We start from the raw sequence: 21,680 nt of genomic DNA, 5'->3' as shown, positions 1-21,680 counted from the left end.
CCCATGGATGTGAATAATTCCCTCCATTACCTCAGCTACCATCCCATGCACCTCAAAAACAATCTCCCGCACAGTCAGTTCATAAGATTAAAATGTATTTTATAAGAGAATGAAATCATGAGAATAGAAAATGCACGAATGACCCAGAAATATATAAATAGAGGCTATGTAAGAACAATAGTGGAGAAGGCACAGACTAAAGCTAGTCAACTAAGACAAGAGGATATCCTTATTTCAAAGACAGACGAATGAAATCCCATTCTTTTATGCTTTGAAATATTCTAGTCAAAGTCACCATGTGAATAGACTTATCAAAAAGAATTGGAGATAATAGAATTAAATTCTCAATTACAGACATTTTTTCCAAAAACCCCACCTATTGCGTTTAAGAGAGGTCAAAACTTAAGAGATCAACTACTGAAGGCTGAAAAGCCAAGACCAAACAAACAACGTACACTCTATAAGAAAAAGAATCTCACCTTTCCTGCCTACATTGCAACAATTGCAATAATATCATGCGAGGCAGTCAAGTGAGACACCCCCGCAGAGGGGCAAACATTAAACTTGTTTCACCACCTTCGATTCCCAATCTGTTATCTATGGACTTAGTTGCCCATGTTGGATCTTTTACATAGGACAGACAACAAGGAAAGTAAAGGATCGCTGAAACTAGCACAAAAGTAATATAAGAACTAAGAATGTACGTTCCCCAGTAGCAAGACATTTCACAGAACAGAAACACACAGTGGCACAGTTTTGTATTAGAACTAGTACGGAAATTATAAAGGGGAGGAAATCTAAGAAAGAAACTTAATCAAAGGGAACTGTATTGGATTGATCAATTGGACAGCTTGACCCCTAATGGGATGAACAACGACTTCTATTTAGGTGCCTTTCTGCGAAATGGACAAAGAACTGATTCTCCATAATGTCCTAACCACAAAGGAATTGTTGATAACAAATGATTGTGTCTAACCAAAAAAGGAAAAGTCTCACCTTTTATAGAAACCTTGCCTGACATTAACCGCATATTAGACTGGAACAGCGGAAAGTTTCATAGAATGATATCAACCTGCTTATTGACCAAAAAAATGTGTTATAATGGATACATGGAATCTATCATTAATGTTACACCTGGAGAGGTCTTGAAATTCTAAACCCACTGATACGCCTAGACATATTACTGCAGACAACTCTCTGACACTCTGTTATGGGTTTGTGCATATTAACTTGGTTGTACTAAACCATTGTGAATAATCCCCTACTGAATCCAACAGTTGACACCTTAGTATTACCGGAGGACTCCTCCTCGTCAACTTATGTAGGCTTCATACACATGTTGATGAACATTTATATGCATCTGGTTATTTAGAAACCTATTAATCCTGGAAAGAGTAATTGCAAGATAATCCTCTAAAAGAGACCTTCTCTACCTTTCACAACATGAGACATTTATTTGTAAATCCTTTTTTATATTATACACATTTTTACTCTTGATCCTGGGCAAATAGACAAAAGAAAGCATGTTAGTGAACAATGACGCTTTTCGTGTCATTCACAGGTAAACAAAAGTGATGTCATCATGTTACGTGATTGTGTTACGTTACAAATAGCAGCCATCTTGAATTGGCCTGAGAATCGGTGGGCTAGTTGAGCAGCTCATGCATTGATGCACTAAAACAGGTAAGAAGAATGAAATAAAGCAAAATGGGCACCTTGTGGTATCATTGCAAAGGGACTCTGCATATTTGGCTAAAAATCGACAGACTAGAATAGTGCCTTAGTGCATTATTTCCAATGAATTCCTTATAGTCATCTAAAGCAATATCTTCACCCTTATAGGTACACACAATTGACCATCTATTTTATACATTCTGGTGAGGAGCCAACATCAATGCAAATTCAGCCAGGAGCCCCATGTGAATCACTATTCTCTACAGGCATAAGCTTTACACACATAACTTACCGAGAATATATGTAAAAAACATGACAACTCAACTATTCGATCTAACACACAGTTTTTCTGACCAGTTATCCCCATCTAGGTCCACCAATATATTTCAATCAATTGAGCATGTGGCCCTTTGGGTAATGTGCATGCAATGGATGGGGTGCAGAATAACTCTGACACCAAATAATTGAACCAATTCAGGAAGATGGCAAAGGTTGCTGTTTTATCAACAATTATCTAAAACAGGGAGTTACAGCGGCCATCAACGGACGTTCGCGCAAGTCTCTCCACGTACTTCACAGAAAAACATCCTTTTATACAAAAAATACATCAGACGTGACGTCATACTATGTGGCAAATGATAGAAAACCTACGAGGGGTTGTGATAGGTTCAAGGGGAACATCCAAGTATATTTTCTATAAGGGGTGGGATTGTTATTGGATATCTACTGTCAGGTGGACAACTTATGCCTACCTCTAACAACCTTCCTCACTATGAAGTACACGGTATATCATTGGCTCTCAAACTATAAGGCCCTTCGTTATACGGCCCTTCGTATTACGGCCCTCTATAACTGGTTGGCATGCTCGTGCCCTTCTGGAACATTCGGTTCAATTAGCAGCATGTAAGCTCAAACCCAGGTGCCAGGAGGTGGACATGATTTTACCTCCCCACCGAATTAGCCCATCATCTCTCATCACCCATGCCTTCTGCCATGAAGATTGTCTTTGAACTTGGCCTTGCAGAGGAGTGCGAGCACGCACTATCGTCGTTCTAGGACTCCACGCTTGACTATTTCCATCCTTGGCTCACGTGACAGTAGACCACGATTTGGTCTATTTTGCAGCATTTAAATGTCTTAAATGAATCAAATTTGGCACACTTGGTGTTCTTTCTTTGCACCTTAATAAGGGATGATCCAGCTTCTCACATTCACTGCCTTCAAGAATAGATAACCTACTCACTACATATAGCCAGCTTCAATGATCACTTAGTCTACTTGCGTTACAGCATCTGTACAGTTATTGAATGGCTTGCATTTTCTGCAGTGCGTCACACACATGCAATCTTCTTTTCGCATATGAAAGTTTACTCGATTTTTAACTTCGTCATCAGTTTTTATAAGGTCCATTCATTCTTTCCAGTCAGCATTCTCAGGGCATCCACGCTCGTCTTTCGTGACGTCCCCAGCTCCTCTTCTTGCTCTTTTTCATATTCCTTCAGGGAGTTCCTCCCGCTGGTTGCCGTCTCTTCTGGGATACATTTGATAGGGCCTTCTCAGTGGATACCTTCTTTCGAACACTCGTTGAGGAATTGGCACAACTGCTGTTGCCAAGCATGGCACAATCTCAGGCTGCCAACATGTAGGTGGTAGGGGGTGGGATTTCCTGCAGAGGTATGCAACTGCTCCTCTACACAATTAATCCAATAAGGGTCAAACTAAAAAACGTAGCGGGATGCACTTACACCGATGAAAGCAAGAAAAGGACCCAATCAGCATACACGAGCAGACAACTTCTATTGAGGTTGAGATTGATGTTTGGATAATATGTAGAACAAAGGCAGCATTAGGCATTTACAAATATATGATACGCTTCATTTGAATTTATCAGGCACCGTCGGTCGATCAAAGACAACAACATGCTCCAGCATTCCAGAACACAATACCCACAGTTTGGACTGTGTTAGCCTGACTGATACCAGGTGAACATTAATGAAAAAAGACCATGGGCCTCATTACAGGTCGGGCGGTCCGGAATTAACAGTGGCGGTAAACCCGCCGCCACTGTTAATTCCGGACCGCGCGATCCCGAGTCCTGCAGGCGGTCTGACCTGGCGGGTTGAACACCTCCCGCCTGCAGGCGGACGTGGAAACACCAGCACCATCACGAGATGGTGCTGGTGTTTCTACTTCCCCATTCCCATTGAGTCCTTTTGGACTCTATGGGAATGGGGATTTACACCATTCCGCCTCCGGAATTCCCAGGACACCAGGGTCGTAATGCCCTGGTATTTCCGGAAGTCACGGAGGCGGAATGGTAATACGAGGCCGGCGGTAACCAGGCGGTTTTACCGCCGCGGTTACCGACGGACTCGTAATGAGGCCCCATATCTATTTGATGTAAACACTAAGAATGGATTCATATAGATCATCTCACTAAAAAAGTGTATTCTCCATTTTATGTTTTGTAGATCGTGTGCGACTTGACACACAAAGTAAGAACAATAGCTCCCGAAGAAGGGAACTGATTTCCCGAAAGGCATAAAGCATATTATTTATGGCTTGTCCATGTTAAGAATCTTTAGTATTATTGTGCTGTTGAATAAAAACATTGTAAAATATTTCTTGTGCATCATGTAACTATATAAACAAATCGAGATTTTTTAAAGAATTCTATGAGTAAAAAAACATGTTCTTGAGATAACATATTTTGATTATAATTGATTACATACGTGGTCCTAAATGTTGATTGGAATACATTAATTACAGGTGTGCCGGGGACGGAAGAGTTCCACAAATCTGTAGACACCGGTTTTGGTCTCATTAGTTTCACAACCTACTGTCAGGGTTGTTTTTCTCCCTTGGACCCTTCTACTTGTCTAAGGAAAATACCAATTCAGAGTTAAATATAGGTGTGCACCTGGTTGTTAGGAGTTTTCAGAGTCATCGAGAGGTACAGGAGAGACACCAAGCCTGCAGACGAGCATTCGAAAGAGGAGCAGGCCTGAGTGGGTATGATAGTAGCAGACACCCACTCACGGATGATCGGGGCCACTCCGCGCCCAGTGTGGTTAGGACTGAGCTTAGAGAGGATCTTGTAGCCCTCAGGGAGGAGAGTGTCAAAACTCATTACAGAGCAGCAGGCAGTGAACCACGTCTCATGAGAGCGAGGCCATCGAGGTCATCAAGGAGGTGGCAGATGTCAAAGGAGTGTTTGACGGCAGAGTGAGAGTTGAGGGTGGCTAAGTGGAGCAGGTTGCCACTTTTGAAGGTCTTCTGAGGAGGGGTACAAGAGTGTGGTAGAGGGGCCAGAGGGGAGGCAGAAGGAGGAGTGGCAGGAGAAGGGAGGAAGTTGATGAGAGACGGGAGACGTCTATCAAGAAGGAAGAGGTTGAGCTGAGAGCCCTGGACCATGACGGTGCCATTTAAGTAGACATCAATGATGGCCCTAGAGGACAGGAAGGAAGCCAAGAGTATTTCCCAGCGGGTGCCACCATTAATGGGAGAGGAAGGAAAAGGGAAGAGCTCTGTGACCATATGGGGAATTCAAAAGTCAGCAGAGGGGATGACAAAGAGTATGTCGGTGAAGGTCTGCCTGGAAGAAACGTTGACATAGATGTCAGCGATGGGCAGGCCTGGATTGGAGACCAGGAGATCCTTCTTGAACTTTTACCTTGCAGACATCGAGAGAGGGATAGGACAGGTGATAGAATAGCAGTTAGAGAATATAGGGTAGATAGAGAGCACAATTGAGGGAGAGTGCAGATAGACAAAGGGGGTGAGAGGATAAGAGTGAGAAAACACACAGATTCGACTTTCCTGCAAGAAGGTAAGATCCCAATGGCTAACTAACACAATTCACCTAGTGCCAGAAATGGATAACAAACTGTGACATGCAGCAGACTGCAAACGTAGCTAATAGGAGTAATAAGTGAGGAGGGACAGATGAATAGGGAGCAGTAATGGCTGTTCCCCCTGGCCGCTGTTAGGGAGAATTCTCATGTCTGTGCTAATTCCCTTCAACCTTAGAGACCCCCAGCTCTTTTGCCGGACTTTAGGACTTTTTAAGTTTAACTCTGGAGTGAGTGAGACCTTTTTCACACTCTCTCCTGTGTTTTGACCTGATTTGGATAATGTGTTTCCACTGTTTATGGAGTCTGACAAACTCCATAGGCATCTACTTTTTGAATGGTTACACACAGCACCGTTAGTGCAGTGTCACAGAGAAATCCTTTAGATTACTCATAAGGTTTAAATACCATTTCTTGTGTGAACTACTGACTACTGTTCCCAAGAATAGTAAAGTGAAATTGACTTTATTTACCTTTTCTCTTTGTAGGTCCAGCACACACCATATTATGTGGAGTGCTGGGGGGTTACTTAGTAGCCCCTTATCCTACCTCCTCACATAACAATTTTTATGTTACCCTCACTAATTTAAATAGCTGGTGGAAGTAGTTTAATTGTCCTACCATTGTGCTTTTCTACCGCAGGCTGAACCCTCAGCTGCAGTATAGCACCCATGGGTGACCATTTTCTCAAAATGTTCTGGTGTTCTTTTTTCACTATTTTCTAGTTGTGAGGTCTTTCTTGGGTTTTACTTTGCGCGCCAAGCCAGGTTTGGCCCTTTGTTCGTTTTGCCTTTGGCGGGCTTCAGTCCTGAATCCTGCCTCTGGCTCCAGTGTGTCTGGAAGGGCAGGAAGTGAGGGAGGTTCACAAAACTCCCCTGTCCTTTGCCTCTAGGAGTCCATGAATGCAACTAGTCTGACTGCTGTTTGAGTGACAGCCGAGGCTGTGTGAATGGGTGAAACCTCCTTAAAAGGCAAGGGTTTTGGGACTAGAGGCAGAGTTGACCACTGGGAAGAACACCCAACAAAGAAACCGTGAACGAAGCTTGCTGCATCCTTCGGAACCTTTGAATTTCCCAGTGAAGCCCTGCTGCTGTGCTGAAACTCCTTTTTCTGATCGACAAGAGAAGCTCCGGAAGGGCCGACTTCTTCCTTTGGGTTAGTGGGACCAACTAACCCCGAGATGAGCTCCACTGGTCCATCTTCCCTGGCTGGCTGTACTTCTTTGCTGCTGCAGGAACCGAGTGCCAGGGTTGAGATATCTGTAGACGAGTGCAACGTCTGCAATCTGGCCAGAAGCTCCAAGAGTCTCCTAAGGACCCTACAGAAGAAGAACTACCAGAGCTCGAGTCCCCTTACCAGAATGCAGGACTGAAAGAGTGTAGGAAGCCCAAACGGTATCCAAGATCCGTGGTGGTGCCGTTTACCGTGTGCTGAAACTGCAAAGTCCTGCCGATCCGAAAAGAGCACGTAGCTGCTGATGACCTCCAAATTGCTGCTGCAGGAGTCCTGCAGATGTACTCCCTCTTGTCCCCACGACTGAGGCTCAGGAACCCAGGATCTGCATCGCTGCAACAGGACAGACTCCAGCTGGACCACTCTTCTTCAAACCAGAGGTACTGCTCAGACTTGGGGTACTTACCTCGGTGTCTTTAGATTTGCTCTTCTCAGTTGAGACTTGCAGTGGCTACTTTTGTTAGTGTTGATATGAGCTCTCCACAAGTGTAACAGCTTGTGACCTTACAGTGATTTTCTACAAAACTCTCTAACTTTGTGCAAGACTTTTATTAAGTACGAAGTGCCTCAGCTCCATAGACTGTGCTCCAATTGACTTTGGCTGTCCTGGCTCCCTGCAGACTCTTCTAGTCCATTGACTTGGATATTTTCTATTCCTCAGAGGTGATAACTTGTTTTAGACTGTTATTGCTGGGAAAGGTTTTGTCCAGACTTCACTGGAAGATTTAAGGTTGTTTTTTTGTTTGTTTATTTTATTTATATGGCGCGCCTGACCCAGGGGTATCTGGGCGCTTAAGTATAGTCACATGCCCTGAGAAACTGTTTCAACCTTTTCCTTCCTTTAACCTTTCCTTTGTGCAACCTCAGAATCTGCAAAGTGTACTCGTGATATATAAATGCCATTACAGTCCTTGTGAATGATGTCACCTCCGGGTATAGGAAATGTGTGTAATAAGCTTCTCTAAAGAGTATCTACTAAATTTATGATGATTCTGGAAAAGTATTTTAAAGTATATTTGATTGTTAGATATCTTGCCTTTTTAAAGAACACTTATTTAAAAACTGATGTTAAATAAGTAACTATTTATAACTTAAATCTTGAGTATAAGTGTTACTTGGCTACCTGTATTTGTGAATTTCATTGCTACAGCTCTACAGCTCACATTTAGCCCTCTTGAGATAGGCCTGGCAGCTCAGTCACACTACCAACTTGTGTAGTACAGACCTATACCAAAAGGTGGGTTACCTAATACCAAGTAGACAAGTGTTGCTAGTCTCAAAGTGTTACTACATCAAGGATTGCCTAACACGCAGTACATTTACTGAACTGTTGAACTGAATCGGGGTATAAGGTTAGCCATGGTACTTGTGTCTGACCTTTTTTTGTTGACGATTCCGCCTCTGGGATTCCCAGGACACCAGGGTCGGGACGATTTCGTGAAAGAAGGTTGTGTTATCATTTTAGAGAATAAGATGAGTGTTATATTGTGTGGACTTTATATAATATACTGTTCTCCTTCATGTACGACTGCCCATCATAAGCAAAGGTTTGTGCAAGCACATGCACCAGCAAAAGCCGACATGTATGAATGGCAAACAGAAATACTTAGAACACTGACTTCCGCTTGAAACATTTTGGTGCAATATCTGTGTTACCTAAGCACTCCAGCATGTTCCCATCGTAGTAAAAGCCCTGCTTGCAGTAACACTCGTACCCGGGCTGTGTGTTCACGCACTTCCCCTCCTTGCAGATCTCTTCAGCGAAGAGCACACACTCATCAATATCTGTAAGAAGAGGCAAAAGAGTGAGCTACCTTGAGCAGGGGGGGAGAGGTGCGAGTGGTAGATGACAAGCACAGGTTGTAGAGTGGGTCAGAGAGAAAAGAAGATAAAGAGGAGAGCACAGGCAATAGAATACCGGGGGAGGAGAGAGAAAAACATGAATGACAGTGTTTGTAGCAAAGAGAGCCAGAATCCTAGAGGCACAATCCAACACAAAATAAATCTTCTCGATTTTCAGAGACCTGGAAACCCCCACACCTACACCTCAGAACTTCACCAAAGATAAAACTTGGTGCAATGACATCCAATCAGCTATGAACAATAAGCTCAATACCCTCCAAATTAAAATTCAAACAACCAGGCAAACACTCAACATCCCGACCGCCAACAGCACACCACCACCCCCACCTACTGCATCAAATTCTTTCTCCTTTATGGACATAACAGAAACTGATCTAATCCGCATTATGAAAACCATCAAGCCATCTAATTGCAAAGGAGACATATGCCCAGCCACACTCCTCAAAGACTGCACCAGCCATCTTGCCCCCTTCCTCACAGCCTTTGTTAACGACTCATTTGCCACAAGCAAAGTCCCCTCTTGCCTGAAGGAAGCCTGGGTCCGCCCTCTCGTAAAGAAACCCTCCCTCGACCCTTGCATACCCAACAACTACCGACCTATTACCACGGTCCCCTTCCTTCTCACAATCTTGGACAAGGCTGCATAAATACATGTGCAACAATTCATTGAGGAAAACAAACTTCTCGGGCTGCGCCAATCAGGCTTCCGCCCAGGTCACGGGACTGAGTCAGCATTACTTGACCTAAAAAAACATATGGACGACGCAAGAGATAAAGGGAAACCCACACTCCTCCTCCTTCTAGATCTATCGGCGGCCTTCGACCTTGTTAACCACCAAGTCCTATGCCACCACCTATCCACTACAGCTACGCCTCTTTCCTACAAGGAAGGACCATGCAAGTCTTCTCAGACCTTGCCTCAGCCTCACTCACTGTTATCCTATGCGGTGTTCCGCAAGGCTCTTGCATTTTGCCTACAATCTACAACATCTTCACTCGACCCCTATTCCTCATCCTCGACTCCCTGGGTATCTCGTACACTAACCACGCTGACGATACTCAGATCCTCCTCACCCTAACAGGAGACTATGATACCGACTCTAAAATGCTTAAAAACATCTACAACACAATTCAAGCATGGATGGCAACCAACGGACTATGCCTCAACTCAGACAAAACTGAACTTCTCCAAAGAGACATTCAAGAACCTTGACTCACAGTTCACCCACTTTACAATCGACAGCATAAAAATCCCAGTGGCCAACGCAGTAAAGACACTAGGTGTCTATCTGGACTCAAATTTAACAATGACCAGACAAGTGAACGCCATCGCCTCAACAGCAGCCTACCATGCTAAACTGCTCACAGCAGCCAGACCCTTTCTATCAAAGGACAATTGCATCACAATTGCCAGAGCTATAACAGGGTTAAGACTTGACTATTGTAATGCTCTCTTCTTGGGCACTTCTTCCAAGAACTTAGCTAAACTTCAAACGATACGAAACAACGCTCTCAGAGCAGCCACTGGAATACCCAAAAAAGAGCACATCACAGAGACGAGAAAACAGGCACACTGGCTCCCAGTAAGAGAAAGAGTTGTATTCAAAGCACTTGCCATCACCCACAAATGCATCCATCTCACTGCTCCACCCTATCTCCCCGACAGGATGCACCTAACCAGATCATCCAGGCCTACCAGAACCCCATACACAAACATGCTCACGACCCCTAGAGTCAAAAGAGCCACAGCAGGTGGGGCCAGCTTCCCGTACCTAGCTGCACTACACTGGAATGCCCTACCACCACCCCTGCGAGCAGAAGTCTCTCACCTAGCATTCCGAAAATCTATGAAAACCATGCTCTTCAACTGACATTTATAAATCTAGCCTGCACCCCGCCTTCACTGGAACTCTTCAAGGTGCCCTAAACATAAAATCGTTTTGAATGATTGTGTAACAAATACTGTGCAACAAATTCTCAATGTACAACAATTTCAGCATATACCGTCATCTGACATGTAACCTATGTATGTAACCTTGCGTAACTAAGTTTGCCACAAGTAACTGTGCCATAATGCCTTTGGGCTGTATGTGCGCTATACAAATGTAAAATAAATAGATAAATAAATAAAGAAAGAGAGGGAAATGTGAAGGCTTGGAAAGATGAGTGGGGGGAAATGGGAGAAGGTATGGTGATGAGCGTATGACTAAATGCGAACATCTGACAAAACTTCCCTTCCCCAAAATCTTCCATCACTCCTGACTCTACTTCCAAAACATACCATATACCTTCACAGTCTGTCGCCCATCACATTTCCCATCCACCAGACATGTATTATATTAGCCACTTACCCATCTGTGTGCTGCCCATATCCAGGCCACACTCCTAAGTGCTGCCCTTATCCCCATGTGCTACCCTTTAAAGCTGAGTGCAGGTGTTTAGCTCGGGCTGCTGTCCTTTACTCCTGGGAACTCCCCCTTATATGGAGGCACTGTCCTTTACCCATGTATATGTGCTCTTCCTGCCCTGATTGCGGGCTGTTCATACCTCCATTTGTGCTCCCCTTTACTGCTGTGGGTTTTCAATACCTGTACGTGCTGTCCTAATCTTTGGGGGTTTTCTTCTCCCTTTGTGCGCTGCCATTACCCACGAGTGCTGCTCGTACGGGTGTGTATACTTGTTAACCCTCAAGGGGCCTCACTTTACATCTGTGTGCTGCCCTTACCCTTGGTTTTACTTAGCGCCTCTATGCTCTGCGTTTACCCCAGATGATGCCCTGTACACCTGTGGGGTGCTCTTTATCTTCATGTGATGTCCTTAGTTTGTGCTGCCATTACCTCTGTGTGCTGGTATTCCATAATTGATGATGCTTTCATCGAGTATGAAGCCTTTCCCATCAGGACACAGGGAGACAAACTCAGCTGAAAGCATATAAAAGGCAGAAAGAAGCAAGTTATAAAAGAGGTTAAGCATATACCAAATGTTGAATAAAAATACTTATCACACAGGAATTTAGCCAGAATCCAAATAGATGCTTGGGTATTAAACAAATGGCAAACATGCTTTTTCAAACACCTTTAGAAGAGCAAGAGCAAGAAATGGAGGTGGAGTGGACATGCCACTGCCCGTATTAGATCCATGACCTAGCCCTAACAATGTGTTAAAGGTTCTTACACCGCGCACTGTCACCACTCAAGACGGTAGGGAGGTAAGTTAGCAGGACTGAGCGGGAGAAAACAGCAAGAGAGCTGTGATGTGCTATTGGCAGCTTCAATTGACACAGTTCGCTGAGCGTAGGTGTGTTTTTCGGTTGGTAGCCGTTATGTGCTGTCATGCGAGACTATGTGTGGTTTGTTTTCTTGTTGTGGTGTAGTGAAGTGTGTGCAGTTTTTTGTGCAGTAGAGGTATGTTTGTATTTAGTTGCCATTTTGAAAGGTGTATGCAGAAGCATTTGTTTTCTTACTAGGGTTGGTTAGTGGTGGTACCCTATCCTATACTGTTTGTTTTGATTGTACGTGACCTGTAGCCCTTCCTCTGTCATATATTCTGGTGTGCTACATTTACCTCTCCTATGTTGTGTGCAGAAGAGTGGGTTCTCAATGGGCTATTTCTTCCCCTCTAGTATATTTTGGTGTGCTGCAACCTCGGGTTCCTGAAGGTTGGGATGTGGTCCCTGTGCTCTGTGAACCATTTGTTCAGAGAATGGGGAGCCTCTCTCTCCCCTTTTCTTAATCTAAGGCTCTCTATTAGTGGTCCAATTAAGTCAGGCCCATCTCTCTCCCCTGTTTCCCATTTGACCCTCTATAGGGAAGGGAACACCTAGGTCTCCTTCCCATTCAGACTGCTCTCTACTTCCCTGCACTCCACTCTGGTCAGCTTACTCCGCAGCCCTTCTCAGTTGTGTGTTCATTTCATGCTGCGTCAGTGTTGTTCATTCATTTGTGCCCTGTTCAGAGTTGAAGAGCCAGGTTTTTAGACGTTTTCTGAATTTTATGTGGTCCTTCATAGTTCGTATTTCTCTGGGGAGGGAGTTCCAAAGTTTTAAGGATAAGCAAGAGAATGCTGACCCACCAGGTTTTTTTCTTGTGTACGGTTTAGGTTCTAGGTGAATGTCATCGCTGGATCTGAGTGATCTAGTCGGCTGGTAGATGGTGATTTTCTTTTGTATGAATTGCGCTTCTAGGTCGTGGATTGCTGTGTGTGTTATGCACATAGTTTTTTGACTGGAAAGCAATGTAGCATCTTTTGCGCTGGAGTTATGTGGTCCCTTCGTGAGAGTTTGAGGAGAAGTCTGGCAGTTGCATTCTGTATACATTGCAGTTTCTTCAGTAAATAGTCCAGCATTCCGAGGTACAAGCTGTTGGCGTAGTCTATCCTGGACATGAGGGAAATGATGGCCAGTGTTATGTGCGTGAAGGATTTTGTACATGATTTGGTTATCATCTGTGTAGTTGTAGCATGTGAAGCTGTGTCTTTTTGTCTTTTAATAAGGTTGATTAGTGGCATCTTATAGATGTTGAAGAGGAGCAAGGTTAACAAGGATCCTTGTGGTATTTCACAGGTGGTGTGCCGCTGTGTGGATTTGAATGTTTTTATCCATAGTGTTTCTGTTCTTTTAGACAAGAAGGATTTCATCCAGAGCAGCGCCAGGTCAGTGATCCCTATTTCTTCCAGTCTCTTAATGATGACTTTGTGATTGACTGTGTGAAATGCTGTGGAGAGGTCGAGGAGTATCAGGACCCAATTCATGTTGGAGTCTGCATTGGTTTTTAGGTCATCCCATATAGAGAGAAGTGCTGTTTCCGTCCCTCTCATGGGTCTGAAACCAACTTGTGCCTGGTCTAGTAGCTGGTTATTTGCTATGTATTCCACTATTTGTTCGTGGACATAGGTCTCTAGTAGTTTTGCTGGATAGTGAATGTTTGAGATCGGTCTGTAGTTTTAGCGGTCTTCCATACTGCCTGTTATGTCCTTGAGGAGTGGTTTGATGCAGGCAGATTTGAATGCCCGTGGTACTGTCCCTGTTGAGAGCGATAGGTTGACGAGGTTTAGGTAGCATTCCAAAGGTGTGTACTGTTGAAGGATTGATTTATAGATGTCTGGTGAGCAGGGGTCCATTGGGGGGCCTACCTTGTTGCTTTTGATGAGTTTTTCTCTTGACATTTGGGAGAAACTGTTCAGCATGTTCTGTGGTCCTGGAATAGGGAGGGGAGGGTGTACAGTCTGATTGATTGGTCTACCTTGTATGATCCGGTGTATGTTGGTGATTTTATAGTAGCTGCGTGACTTGAGGGAGAGAGTACTAGGGCTGTTGGAGAATTGTAAGGTGCTTTCAGAATTTCCTTCGACCAAGAGATCTGGGTGGTAGGAGTCAAACTGGAATTCCTTTGTCTTGATCCTCTACTAGAAGAATCAGAGGATTCCTGGGAATGAGCATGGTTTGACTGTGCTCCAGCTACCACTGACTTTTTGGAGGAACCAAAAAAGAGTCTATTTGAGCAAAAATTGGAGGCTTGTGTAAGTATCAGCCAATTGAAACAAGTTCAAGCCAGCAGAAGTGGACTGGTAAACTTCACATTCCAGCATTGGAGAGATGCTGAAAGTTCCACATGTCGAGTATAGGATCTATTAAATAAATGGTTAAACAACATAACCAAAGGAGAAGTCAAAGAGATGCTGTTCCTGGAACAGTTAATCAGCTCTTTGCCCCTGTATCAGTAGGGTGGCATCTACACAAGCCCATCTTAGACGAAGCCACCCAAACGGCTAATGCGCACCAGAGAGCCATGTACTTACGGGAGCCTATTCTGGGGCCGAAGAAAACCAGTGACGTGAAAGCTGATACTCCGGGAAGAGATGCCCACAGGACACCAAGTCCCACCCAACTGATACTTGAAACAAAGACAAGGCCTTCCTTACAGACAGACTGGAGAAAACCTTGGTCAGGTCTACGTCCAAAGGTGGTAAGGTGCTATATCTGTGGGAAATCAGGATATTTCACCAGGTTCTGTCCGGAAAAAGCCAAGGAAGAACCTATGGCGATCTGGCACATGTACCTGGAGTACCAACACGACTGGGGGAGATCTGACTGGAATGGGGAAAGAACTGACATAACCTTAATGTCTCGCTGATCTTTTCCCGGATGAAGAAGACATGCTGGAATCGCCCACCTGGGCAGTCTATACTGGTGAGGCAGACTGAAAGTTCTAAATGCCAGTAACAGTCCAGAGGATCCTAGCCAGAACCCTGTTAGATTCTGGCAGTAAGCGGACTGCTATCAAGGTGGAACTAATAACTTCAGAAGAACTTGGGTCCCTGTCCCAGATAATCTGTGCACACAGATACACTGATCTTTACCCACAAGCCATTGAAAAGATACAAGTGTTAGGGAAACATCTTGACGTGCCAACGATAGTCATGCCAGGGGTTCTCCTACAGATGGACTATACACTTCTTGATCTCTGTCTTGTGTCACAAATATGGCTCAAAGAATACATGAAGTCCCAGAGATGGTGCACAGGTTTTTATTGATTGTTTTACCAGGGTGCTAGGACTGCCTCTCTATCTTGTCTAGAAGAAACATTTCCCACCGTAGCCCAGGTGTCACTATTCTTTGAGTTAGTAGATCGAGAATATTGATTCCTACTGATTATTCTTTAGATGACTGCTCATGAGAACCTAAAGGCAATTCCGTGAGGGACTTTACTAAACCCGTTGTACACTACCCACTGGTTAGTCTTGATCAGAAGATCTGGGGATGTGCCTTCAGACACTCTGTCCCATTCAGTCACTTTCCTCCATACTGGCGGTGGGGTCACCTTAATCTATCCTGTGGGTTCCTGCTTCCATCGTACCCACCCAATACTCTGACAATTGCTACCATTTACCGGCCTCCAGGCGCTTCCACCCTGTTCCTCTCTGAATGGACTGATTTCTGCTCCTCCTTACTTTCAACCACCTCCATCCTCCTCCTCCTCTTGGGTGACTTCAACATCTTATTGGATTCCCATGCCTCAGCATCCACTCTTTGCCTCTCCATTCTCTCCTCCAGTCCAACACACTTGGCTTGACACACTGGACGCCATCATCCACTTGAACCTCCCTCTCTCTCCCCCTTTGGTTACCCCTCTCTCTTGGTCAGACCATTCTGTCCTCTGCTCCCACCTGGGTCCCTTCGCGCTGCTACCGCACCCTCAAAAGCCCTGCCAACCTCATTCTTGAACATTCGCTCGGTAAAATGAGTACAAGCTGCTACCTTTGCTTCTACTTTTATCCCCTTTCACCCCTTACCTCAGACTCTACCACCGACTCTGCTCTCAGCAAGCTTCGTTCAGCCATCACCAATACTCTTGACATCCTTGCCCCAGTCATGAGGATCTGCCGGAAACCCGCATCTAAGCGTAACACCTGGTATGACTCCGAACTTGCAGCCCTGAAACGAAAGTGCAGAGCAGCGGAATGGAAGTGGAAAATCTCAGGTTCATCCTCTGGCAAACTGGCCTGCCACCTGATCCAAAGGCAATACAGACTCTCCATCCGTGCCAAGAAAAGGGCCCACATTCAGGCACAGGAATCTGGTGCATCCAATAACACAGCTGAACTCTTCAAAATCTGCAGGGAGCTAGCCAACCCTTCTGTAGTCTCCTCCTCCCCTGTTCCACCACAGGCCCTCTGCTCCCACTGGCCACAATCTTTCTCACCAAAACTCAGGACATCCTCAACACCCTTGTTACTCACCTGCCAAACCCATCCCACACTCCCTTGCCTCCCTTGGCCACTCACCCTCCTCCTACTGCCTTCTCCTCCTTCAACCCTGTCACACCTGAAGAATTTACCAGAGTTGTCCGCTCTATGAAATCTTCTTCCAAACAGGTTTACCCCTGCTTGTCCAGAACCATCAAGAACAACATTGGCTCTGTTTCCCACTGCACTCATCGACCTCTGCAACCACTCTTTCACCAGTGGTTCGCTCTCCTCCTCCCTCAAGCACTCCCTTGTGCGCCTGCTCCTGAAAAAAACATTCAGCAGACCCTACCTGTCCATCCAACTACTGCCCTATTTCAATCACCCCCTTCCTGGGGAAGCAGCTGTAGAGGCTGGCCTTGCCCCAACTTAACTTGCACACTGAACTTGCCTGTGCGCTCCCCAATCATCAATCTGGATTCTGAGCCACCAGAGGCATGGAAACTGCTCTCCTGAACACCCGTGAACAACTGCTTGCATCCCTGGACTCCAACTCCCCAGCTGTCCTCATCTTACTTGATCTCTCCTCTGCCTTTGACACTGTCAACCATTCTATCCTTATACAAAGACTCCACGATACACTTGGTATCTCAGAATGGGCACTGGAATGGCTGCCCTCCTTCCTAACTGCCCACTCTTCCCAAATCGTTTTGGCCATATTCTCCTCTCCTACCTCCTTCTCTGTCTGTGGTGTCCCACAGGGATATATCCTCTACCCCAGGCTCTTTAATATCTACCTTGCTCAGCTGGCACTCCTCACCTCCTCCTTTTCGCCTAACTTTCACTGTTATGCAGGCAACACTCAACTCTTTTTCAGACTTCCAGCTGACACTCGCGCACCTTCCTCATCCCTTATTGCCTATCTGCCATCGTTCGAAGTCCCTTGTGCACTTCGAACGATCTCTGCCTCATTGTCAGCAAAACTAAGATCCTTCTTATTGGGATTCCTGCTCCCTCCTTCCCTTCTCTCTGGCCTGTCTCCTTGGGCTTTCCCCCTGCTCCTTCTGAAGGCCAGAAACCTTGGAGTCATCTTTGACTATTCGCTCTCCTTCCTCCCTCACACTCAGGACATTGCCAAGAAGTCCAACTTTCAACTCTTGCTTCTCAGAGGAATTGTCCCTTTTCTCACTTTCCCCCAGAAGCACAATTTTTCCTGAGCCCTGGTTCTCTCTAGGCTTGACTATTGCCACAGCCCTCCTCCTCAATCTACCTTCTTCCACTCAGCGTCCCCTCCAGCTAATCAAGAATATAGAGGCAAGACTTATTTTTGGCCTTAAGTCCAGGGACCACATCTCTACTGCCCTAAAAAGTCTCAACTGGCTCCCGGTTGCTGCAAGGATCAAATTCAAATCCCTCTGCATCATCCACAAGGCTGTCTGGGGCCAGGGACCACACTATCTGCAACTCTCTCTTACAAAATACTCTCCTTCTAGACCTCTAGGTTCCTCTAGCACCAACTCCCTGAGTGTAAAGCGCTTCTCTAAACAGAGAGCAGGAGGTTGTTCGCTTTCCTCAGCGGGATGCCTCTTATGGAACAGCCTCCCCTTCCCTCTGTGTCTTCAGCAGGACCTTCTTAAATTCCGTAAGCACCTCAAGACTTTCCTTTTTTCCTCCCCCTTTCCACCTCCTCTGCTAATCTCACAGTTGCTGTGATTGGTGTCTTGGACCTTTATTTATGCATCCTCGGACCTCTGACCAATCACACCCAATCTCCTCAGCTTCTGTCTACCTTCAGAACTTGCCTCGGCACACCTCCACACTTGCCTCGGCACACCTTCCGCACTGGAAACTCACACTTTCCCCTCCAACATGGCTCCTGGCCGCATACCTTGTACTTCATCTGTGTCTCACCCTCAAGCACGGACACCCCATCACTTACTCCACTGCCCTTTCCTTGCTGGACTTGCACGTTCTGAATACTCACAAGGAATAATAAGTTTGGCCGTCCCTCCCCACTTTATTTTTGGTATATTTCAATTGTACTGCAATCCCATGTTCCCTCCCTGTTGTCATGTGGGTGCTTTGAAACAGAATGTATGTGCTGTACAAGTACCTAACAAGCAAACCATAAACTAAACTAATATCTAACCCTTTTCACGTTCCACACCCCATTCCTTCTTACAGCTGGCCACATGGTCTGCAACAACCTCCTCCCCCTCTGACCTAACCCGAACAACTCCAAACTACTTATTTACTGCTGCTCCTCGTATCTCCCTTCTCATCTTCTGACTGGTTCTCTAGCCCTGACCAATATGGGCCTGTCTTCCTTGAGGTGTAAAAATTACATTTACGTAGCTTAACACAGCCCCTTTTTACTGCTTGGGGCCACCGTTCTGCAGGAATGGTCGCCCACACCTCAAATTGTTCAAGTTGGCGTTAGGGGGCCAAGGCGCAGATCCCCTTAAGGTCAATGTAGTTGCAATGAGCAGTTGCCACTCTACTTCAAGTCCCTGGTTGTCTAGGGTGGCTGCAGCGGTGTCACTTCTGTGCCTGCAAGGCTGGGGAGAGGTACGCAGCAACTGCCCAAGCCATGTAGGAGCTCCAGCTCCTTTTTTGTTAGTTCTCTATGTAGCCTGTGGCATGAAAAAGGCCCAGCTAGATGGGGCAAAATGCTCATCCCCGAAGGGAAACTAGAAATAAAGACAAAGACTCCAGGGTGCATAAATAAAATACTTTATTCAGTGTACATGTGTTGTGTAGTGTATGGTGTGTTTATTGTACAGGGCTGCTCTGGATTCCTCTCTGGTCGGCCTCCGACCCCAGGATAAGAGGGGCTCTAATCCCTACTTGACAAGGTCACGTTACTGATTTTGTCACACATGGGAAGATGCACAGGGTGAAAGGATTAAGCACACACTCTCTTTCCCTGTACACCTATGGAGCCAGATGCCCTTGGGAGAAAGGGTGGAGATGCGGGAAAGGGAAATTGCCCTGTCAGGTGGGGATAGGAAGCCGTCTCAACATGGGGCAGGAGGCCTACCAGGTAATTGCTAGAGCCAGTCCTGTCCCAGAGGCGGAGCTAGGGAGCTGGGAGGGTTCTCATCTTTGAGATGTATTGCATATTGAGGGAGGGTTCTGGGAGGCCACCCAATTATAGTGAACAAGGTGTAGGAACTTAGGTCTAGCCCAACTCTATGGAGGCAGTAAGCCAAGCAGTAAGGCTTAAACTTCAGGAATAGTGGGTTTGGTGAAGTAGCATAATGCGACACACAGAGCACTGAAATACAACCAGTTAGACAATAGAGTACACAAATACACTTTTTTATTAGGCCCATATACACTCTATGCAATTAAACAAAAATGTATTACCAACACATTACAATTACACACATATTTACATTTACCATGTATGTTCTCTCCAGAAAACATCAACACTTTACTTTTAAAACAGTCAAAAAGATTTGGTTAAGAATATATGCAGTTAAGTAAGTAAAGCAAGCCAGAGGTTCAAGAGCAGTAATAGATTGAGGTAAGTGAAAGAAACAGTGCATGTAACACAGTTACTTTACTTATAAAAATGAGGCTGCTAGAACTTTAAAATCCTTCCTTGCTAAAGTGAATGGGGCTAATGCCCTTTAGAGTCACTAGTCCCAAGGAGTAACCTTTACAGAGAGTCAAGGGGCTTTTGGAATGGAGGAGCACGTCTTGGCAAAGCCAACAGGTTGGTTCCAAAGGCTCTAGAAGGAAGGTTTGGCATGCAGCGGTCTGGACTAGTTGGCCCCACTTGCCCTAAAATTGAAGTACCATTGATGGTCTTTACACGACCGGCCGCGAGGAACAGAGCATCACTGGTTCTCAACTGAAATCAGTGCTTCAACGGCCATCCATAGGTCTTCGGCTGGCTGCAACTCTTCAAAGTAGTCTTGGCTCCAATGACGTTCTCAAGAATGGCTGAAGAAGTCCTCCTTTTATCATAGATGTGATGTAGGGTAGCCCCCAGCTCTTCAGTGATAAGGATCTGCACCATTAAAACTGGCAAGGGCTGTCCATGCCCCACATATGCTCAGCAACAGCCATCCCTGCTTTGCCCAGGAAAGCGGAGGCTTCACCCGGCAATGGGCATTCCTTGTATGATATTTCCTGACCTCATGATGCAGGAAGAAGGCCAAATGACAAGATGGCCCAAAGGACAGGTCAAAAACCATGTGGCACTGTCATTTTGAGTATATGGTACTCATAGGGCATAATGAGGTAAAATGCATAAGTGCATACGTACAAAACGCAAAACACATTAGAAAAATATCCAGTGCCATCAGCCCTTCTAGGACACACCATGGCAGTAAGAAAAATGCTACTAAAAGAAAAAAAGGAAAGGGGATACAAAGTACCCCTGTCCCACCTCACTTTAAAGTGATGTGTTTAGCTTAACCACAACAAGGAATTTCGTAAAGGAATCCCCGTGCACTGGTAGCCTTACGGATTGGCCAGAACCCCCACAAAGATGAGTTAAGCCAGGAATGTTCAAAAGTAAGAACAGTAATCAAACAATATCATAGTGTTGAGGGGTTCCATTGATGTCAATGGAGGGAAAGTTGCAAAAAGAAAATCTTGCCTAACAGGATCCCCAAGAGACATCTTCGGAAGACAAGGAATACCCAAACAGATAGACACTGATAGCATAGTGCAACTAGTATCAAAAGAAAAGGAACAATTCCTTGAGAATATCCTCAACAAGCCAATGGTCAATTTGAGGGGGCCGACAGTTCATCAAACTCAACCCCCAGTTAGCCATGGCTTCCCTACTTCACAGCCATAGAAGGAATTGTTGCTCAGAGTATAACGGTCAAATTAGTTATAGGCATATTTCCCTTTCAAAGCATGAGGGCAAAGAGAGCATTCTCAATGCTAATACCCCCATAGCTACGAGACATAAGGACGGGCATATCTGTCTCCATTTAATACATTTGTGGAGAATCAAGAGTAGACAAAATAAAGGAAAGACTCACTGTGACAAATTAAAAGCAGTGCATGCCTCTAAAGAAGAAGGTGAATCGGCCAAGTTCAGACTTACCCATTAGGGCAACTCCAAAATGTCATGGTTTTTTAGATATCCCAATGTGCACTCCAGGAAGGTGACAACCAAGCACGCGTGACAGTAAGGTAAGGAATATGAAGAGAGCAGATTTGTTCTGTAGGAACCATGCAGGAAAAGGAGGTACTTAAACCCTGGAATACTTACCCTTCAACAGAAGATTCCCAAAGGAATAGAGTACAATACAAGGACACAGGTAATTGAAAAAAGAACACTGGAAGGTAACATAACCGTCACAGAAAAAAGCTCCCATTGGTGCATCCCACTCACAGAAATGTAATATA

At 45.2% G+C, this 21,680-nt stretch overlaps 1 protein-coding gene across 2 annotated transcripts in view; it reads right to left on the bottom strand.

The window, feature by feature from the left end:
• The window catches only part of LTBP3 (latent transforming growth factor beta binding protein 3), a 542,185-nt gene that overhangs the window by 98,436 nt on the left and 422,069 nt on the right, over positions 1 to 21,680 (bottom strand). For both annotated transcript variants that reach the window (XM_069645022.1, XM_069645021.1), the window contains exons 21-22: positions 11,459 to 11,542; positions 8,415 to 8,543 (exon numbers count right to left, since the gene is read on the bottom strand). In XM_069645022.1, the coding sequence (XP_069501123.1) occupies positions 8,415 to 8,543; positions 11,459 to 11,542 (213 nt within the window). The remainder of the gene's footprint in view (positions 1 to 8,414; positions 8,544 to 11,458; positions 11,543 to 21,680) is intronic.

This window comes from Ambystoma mexicanum, chromosome 2p (assembly GCF_040938575.1).
Source record: "Ambystoma mexicanum isolate Mex_15411 chromosome 2p, UKY_AmexF1_1, whole genome shotgun sequence".
Classification (NCBI taxonomy): domain Eukaryota; kingdom Metazoa; phylum Chordata; class Amphibia; order Caudata; family Ambystomatidae; genus Ambystoma; species Ambystoma mexicanum.
This window is presented reverse-complemented; position numbering and strand designations above follow the sequence as displayed.